The following is a 6,827-nucleotide window of genomic DNA, read 5'->3' on the forward strand; positions in this document are numbered from 1 at the left end:
CATGTGTCGATAAAAAATATAAATTTTATAAGTATGTATCTATTATTAAGTTATCTTAAATATTATTAAACAATAATATTATGATATTTTATTATAATATGTCTAATTTTAAAATATAATTAATATTAAAATTACAATCCATTTAATTCAATTATATTCAATCATATAAAATAAATGATAACATATGTATATCCTGACCACACAAGTAAGAATAATCTACCTGTATTTTAGCCTCTTCATTCCAACAAAATTTATTCTTTATTTTTTGTTCTTTTCTTTTTTATTTTTTTTATTTTTTTGTTTTTTATTTTTTTTGTTTTTTTCAATATCTGCTAATCCCCAAAACAGGCATCCATCAGGTGCCTCACAAACAAAAAAATTTACACTATGCAGCTCATTTATCACAAGGGTGGAGTCAGGTTTTTGGCCTGACAATTGCGCTTTTAAGAACGAGCCCCTTTTTATCATGTGCTTCATCTTGGAGAAGTTCGAAGCTCACTTGTCTGGTTTCTCCAGGCCTTGTTTTGAATTCGCCAACTTTCACCTCTATCCACTCTCCTTTGGGCAGCTCATAAAAGTTTACTCGGCGACTTCTGGCTCTTTCACCTGGGACTGATAGCGTCAGTGTAACTGGGTGTTCCCACCCACATCCCCCACGTTTCAGTTTAATTTCATATACAACTTCATATAGAACTCCTGGTGTCAGCTCCCGCATACTAATAGCTCCTTTCACATGGAAGCGATGGGTTTTCTTAAGTTCCGCCGTTTCAATGTTCCCAACGCTGCTGCACGTTGAAGATAAAACTTATATATTGGTGGTGATGAAGACATCAAAACAAGTTTAATCAATATGCCCTAGAAATTTGTCTCATCACCTTGTTGTTTCCCTATGACTAAGGTTCCAGCATTCTTGTCCGGCACCAGAACTTTCAATCAGTGATCTCGCATGAAGTAAAATGGTGATTTCGCCGGATCTTCTGTCTTCCCGTCGCTCCTGCAAAACCATGAATAAAGGGGAAAAATTCATTAGGATCACTTGTTTGTGGGAAACTCAATGATGGAAAAACAATAACCCACAAAAAGCAGTTGCTGGTTCTTTGAGCCACTGGAATCCCCGTCAACTAATATTCATCTAACCTCTATTGATAACCACACATGATAAAAATCCTCTAGACAGTTACCATTTCCTCGTTAAGCCAGCAACACACTATATTTCATAATATAGGCACATAAATTCAAGCAAGAATAAAATATAACAACATGAAATGCTAACGCATGCAGAGATTGGAGACATGGACACAGATTTTTATATGAAAAATCTCCAAAGAGATACAACCACACACAATCTGGAATTTACTTACCACTGCTTTCGCTACCTTCCATGGACACATTGACATGTTGTCAAAACAAGCAATCCAAGGGAGGATTTGGAAGTACCGAGCTATGGGATGTTGGCAATTTTGCCAGTAAAAATACTTATAATCTTTCCTTTTGACAATTTTGGGACAAACCCTTTACAAGAAAAATGATTACAAGCATGTGTCACCCAATCTCATTCCAGGCAACTCACACACTCACTCAACCACAACCTAGGTATACTTCTTGTAATCAAAACTTAAAACCTAGGTATAATAGCACCTGAAAACTAACAAAGCAAAAAAAAAAAAAAAAGGGGGGGGGGGCAAGGATCTACAAAGATCTCATCTATAAAGCTCAAATCAAACCAAGTATTTCTAATGTCTTGATAAGTTAAAGCACGTTCAATGTAGCAACAATTTCCATATCTAGGACTCTATATATGCAATGTATCAACAAGATATACTTCTATCATCAAGAACAACAATGTATCAACAAATACAACAATATACATGCCCACTCCCCGAAGAAAAAAAAGATAAGATAATGGGAAGAATCTCTACGAATAATGCTGTATCCAGAATATGCACAAATAGTAAACAAAAAGGAGAACATCAAAAGAAACAACTTGCTCTATGGATAAATATGTGAACTATCTGCAAGAATAATGCTCACACAGAACACCATATACCCAATAGAAATACTAGAAGAAAGATTAAAATGTGGTTAACTAGAGCTCAATACTAGCTAATCAAATATATATATATATATATATATAGTCAATATGTCCAAAAGTAGAAAGTGAATTAACAAATGGGTAGAACACAACTCAAGCAACTAATTGAAGTGCATCAAAGGTGGCAAATAATAAAGGTCATCACAGGCCACAAGCTTTGGCCAAGAAAGGCAAACATGGAATACCATTTATGGAAGACTTTTTCAGGGCTCTAGGACTGCCACCTTATCCTTTTGGACAAATGGTCAAAACAAAATTAAGCACAAAGATGCCAACACAAACACCACAACCAAGCTCTAATACTAATACAGAAAACACAGAAAAAGCCAACATCTATTCATAGAAAACCACAATCTATTCATACATGAACTCAAATGAATGAAATAATGATGAGTATAAAATTTAATTTTGGTTTAAGATAACCAAAGATGCCAAAATAACAATCTTCCCCAAATTTTAGGGAATGAAATGGAGAAACCTAACTAGAAGAATGGGAATGAGGGAATTTTTTGAGTAAACAAAGATGCATAATCACAATATAAAATAAAATATAACAAGAGAGCTAAAAGAATGGAGCAATGAAAATGAGAAGCTTACCAATTCATTATAAGCATGGATAAGCAAAAAAAAATATATATTGGTTCTCTATCAAGCAACATGAAGCTATTAGATAATGACCAACTCCCAACCATGTAAATATTGTCCACTTTGGACCTAATGGATCCTCACAACTTTAAAACACATCTACAAGGTTAAGAGGAGTCCACACTTATGTAGTGCTAGAAATTTTCTTTCTTATCCGATTGAGGCATCACAAACACCCCCCCCCCCCCCCCCCCCCCATTGTAGACACAACGTCCTTGTTGTGTCCCATGAGATTATGGGGCCAAATAGACAAACACTTCTCACAGGCCCAAACAAACTCCTGTACTGAAGTCAAGGATTGACTCTAATACCATTTGTAATGACTCACGCCCAACCACGTAGATATTGTCTGCTTTGGATCCATAAGAGCCTTTATGACTTTAAAACACGCTTAGAGGGTAAAGAGGAGTCCATACTTATGTAGCGCCAAGAACTTTCTCCCTCATCCGATATGGGACATGGGTTCCTTTTAACTACGTAGAAGCATTTTAAAGTCATAAGGGCCCTTTAGACCCAAAGCGGGAAATATTTACATGGTTGGGTGCGGGTCATTACAAATAGTATCAAAGTCAATTAAAGTTAAGTTTCCATTAAAACCCAAGTTTTCTTATACAAACCTTAGGCAAATCATTTTAAATTTAACTTATTAATACTCTTAAAAACCTTACCTAAATGTTAGAAGTGAAAGAAATAGAAAAAAATAGGTTTTCAATCCAAAATAGGTGAACTGGTCTAGCGATTAGTCAACCGGCTCAACCGATTAGGGTACCAATCAATCGGTTAAGCCTTCCCGGTCGAGGGATATAAAAATTTTTCTCTATTTTTCTAATAGCTATGTATTCCCGTTTGATAGTTTAGCCTTCTCGATCAAAGTCCAATGGTCACTTGCCATGCATTTATTGCCTAATGGCTAGTCAATCGGTTAAGGCTACTTTTTGGCAGTTTTGGCTCCCGAGGCTAAAAACCTATAAATTGAGATCTTTACTTAATTTATGAGCATGAGAACACCTGCATTCAATTGTTTCACTTCCTATTCTTCTCATAAAAGCTCTCATTCTCTCAGTGCATTAAATCCTCACTTGCATACTCTTTAGTGTGCCCTTGTCATTCTTTCTCGCATTTTAGTTGTATTTGAACCTTTATTGAACTATGTTGAGAGTTTTCTTCATTGTTATTTAAGTGAGATTGTGTGAATAGAAAGTTTTAAGTTGGTGAATACTTGAAGGATTGTGTAAGAGCCTATCGGAGTCAGAATCCAAGTGTAAAGACGTTGACAGTTTGGTTGAAACTTCAAAGATAGTGGAACCCTCACTTAGTTAGGAGTTTCAAGAGAGTGGACGTAAGCAAAGGGTGTCGAACCATTATAAAATCCGTGTTTGCTTCCTCTAACTCTATTAGGCAAAGGAAGACAATATCTATTTAACTTCACATGAAGCTCCCTAAGGTCTTATGTTCATCAATCCTAATTGCCTCAAATATTTTATACATCAACACTTGAAAGTTGGATACTTTAATGACATTAGTGCCTTCATGAGCAGTCTGTTTGTTGTCCTAATGCTTTGTAACTAAAGTGCATGTAGTAATCCACCAAAAGTCACCTAGGTGAACAACATTAATGATAGAATTAGCTGGGATCATGCACATTACCTCCATTGCTACTTTTATCTTAGGCTCAATAACATTTATTGGTCTACATTTCATGCGCAATACCTTTTGTAGAATTTTCCCAAATTCAATGGCATTTCCCTGTCTTTTGCTTTGCATTTTTATGTAAAGATTACATTGACTACTCTTCATTGTGGATAATTGTTGGCCCAAAAATAGGATGGCTTTAACATGGAGGCACCCTCTTAATGAGAATCCAAACTTAAAATTCAATGATTGAAAATAATCTTAAACAAAGAGCTGCCCTAGTACCAATTGAAGGTAAATCTCAAGGATGGAATAACACTTACAGGAGAGGAGGAACTAATAAACAAAAACATATGCATTAATGCATACAGCAACACTCTCCTAGCAAGTGAAAAAAAAGAATGAGACAATAATAGAAAAATGATAGATGATAAAGAGATTAGAGATGAGAGAGATTTTAATGGAAAAGAACCCAAGAGATCCAAAATCATAGACCCCTGATGATTGTAAAAAATTTACTATGAAGAAAAAGATTTGAGTGCAAGAGTTTTTCTGGCCCAATAACCTCAATCCTCTCCAAGACAGCTTGTTCAGTATGTTTCAAGCTTAAGCTTTACTCTATCCTTCTGGAGTGCCCTTAGAATCAAAAGGAAGAATGATATCAGCCTCCTCTTGATATCCAATCAGGAATAAATTTGGGTTTCATCCTCTAGAGCCAAAAACATAATTTGAATCATAAAATAAGCACATTTGAAAAAGCGCAGTTGTACCACTTCTCATTACATTGATTTTTGACTAAGCAAACTGCGCATGGAAGATTCATCAATGTTGAATGATTGGCAATGATTGCCACAGTACAACAATAAATTGAGTGCATCCAGTATATATATTGCTTAATCAAAGATCAATATATCCGTAGATTCATCAATGTTCAATGATTGCTATAGTACAACTATAAATTCAGTGCATCCAAAAGCAGTGAGGTCACTTCCTCAGATGTTTTCCTCGCAGCCAAAAACTAAATAATTCTCCTTTACAAAAAGCCTTCCCGCCATGCAATTAATATCAGGAAACACTTGATCTATTTTCTGTCTTGTTCTCATTTTCACGTTCTAAAAGAAAAAGAAAAAAAAGAAGGTTTTAAGATGAAAATGCGAAATGCATTTTATTGAATTTAATTGATTTGAACTCCAAAACCCTAGAAAATGAAATCCAGAAACAGCGTTTGTAAATTTCAAGGGACTTTCTTAAACAGATCTGAAATCAAATCTGAGCTGCAAAAGCAATAGAAAAGTTTATTACCCCTAGAAAGATAAAGTTCTCATATCACATTGACAAACAAATTTTATGCATTATCTTCTTTTGGCATGTGAAAATCTAGTTGAGCAATCGACAGATCTTACATACTAAGACAGCAAATGATACAAGAAACGAAACTCTGCAGTACTCATTCACACACACATAAAAACAGCTGTGTGTGATTCAGGAAACAAACCTGTACCCCTTCACAAACAAACTAAAAAAAAAGGGCAGCTGAGTGTGTTTGGATCACTTAGTTGATTATCAGCAGTTGATTGCAACAAGATTGACTATCAAAAGTCAATAAATCTGAAGAGATTGAAAGAAGAGGTGGAGGAGCTCTTATTGTATAGCTAACCTTTGTCCTGTTTTCAAGGAAGACGATGTTGCTACTGGAGCTGGCACCTGCACTCATGGTTGAAAGAACAAATGAAATTGTCGATCAGAGCTTTGAGAAATCAAGCGCTCTGCAATTGAAGTGTTAGCACATTAGGGCTGAGGCTGAGGCTGAGGCTGTGACTGTGACTGTTTTGTCCGCTATAGAACAGGCGGGTGATTTTGTCATTACACCTACATTTTACGTAGAAAAATGCTTTTTAAAATGTATTCGATGATGAAAATATAGGTAATTACGGATATATCGGTACTTCGATTTTACGGATATATCGGAAATATATCGACGTATATTTCGGAAAAAAATATCGATAAGCATAAAATTAATCAAAATTTATAAAAATACAAGAAAAACTTCATAAAAATGTAATTAAAAGTATAGTAAATATTTTAAAGTTGTTTTAGTAAAGAATTTTATATATGTATAATATGATTTATCATATTTGATAATAATATCGTATGCATCGATAAAAATATGAATTTTATAAGTGTACATTTATTATTAAATTACATCAAATATTTTTTCATAATAATATTATAATATTTGATTATAATATTTCTAACTTAAAAATATATATTAATATTAAAATTATGATCCATTTAATTCAATTGTATTAAATGATATAAAATAAATTATGATATATGTACAATTTTTTAATATTTAATTAATTTATTAATGATATTAAAAAAATTATGAAGAAAATTATTATGATAATTTTTATATTTTTGGTAATCAATAGAAAGAAATTTTTGTATTTAATTATAA

General features: G+C 33.8%; 1 protein-coding gene across 2 annotated transcripts; it reads right to left on the reverse strand.

The window, feature by feature from the left end:
* Positions 1 to 206: 206 nt before the first annotated feature.
* Positions 207 to 6,157, reverse strand: LOC117932516 (lectin-like). 2 transcript variants are annotated; one of them, XM_034853790.1, is made up of 3 exons: positions 6,027 to 6,157; positions 876 to 994; positions 207 to 782 (listed from the first exon to the last, which is right to left on the reverse strand). In XM_034853790.1, exons 1-3 carry the CDS (start codon positions 6,081 to 6,083, stop codon positions 416 to 418), a joined length of 543 nt encoding a protein of 180 aa, XP_034709681.1. In that variant the 5' UTR covers positions 6,084 to 6,157; the 3' UTR covers positions 207 to 415. The 2 variants fall into 2 exon arrangements, with proteins under 2 accessions (XP_034709681.1, XP_034709680.1); XM_034853789.1 differs by having other exon boundaries at positions 207 to 785.
* Positions 6,158 to 6,827: the final 670 nt, after the last annotated feature.

The sequence above is a fragment of the Vitis riparia genome, chromosome 15 (genome assembly GCF_004353265.1).
Source record: "Vitis riparia cultivar Riparia Gloire de Montpellier isolate 1030 chromosome 15, EGFV_Vit.rip_1.0, whole genome shotgun sequence".
In the NCBI taxonomy this organism is placed as follows: domain Eukaryota; kingdom Viridiplantae; phylum Streptophyta; class Magnoliopsida; order Vitales; family Vitaceae; genus Vitis; species Vitis riparia.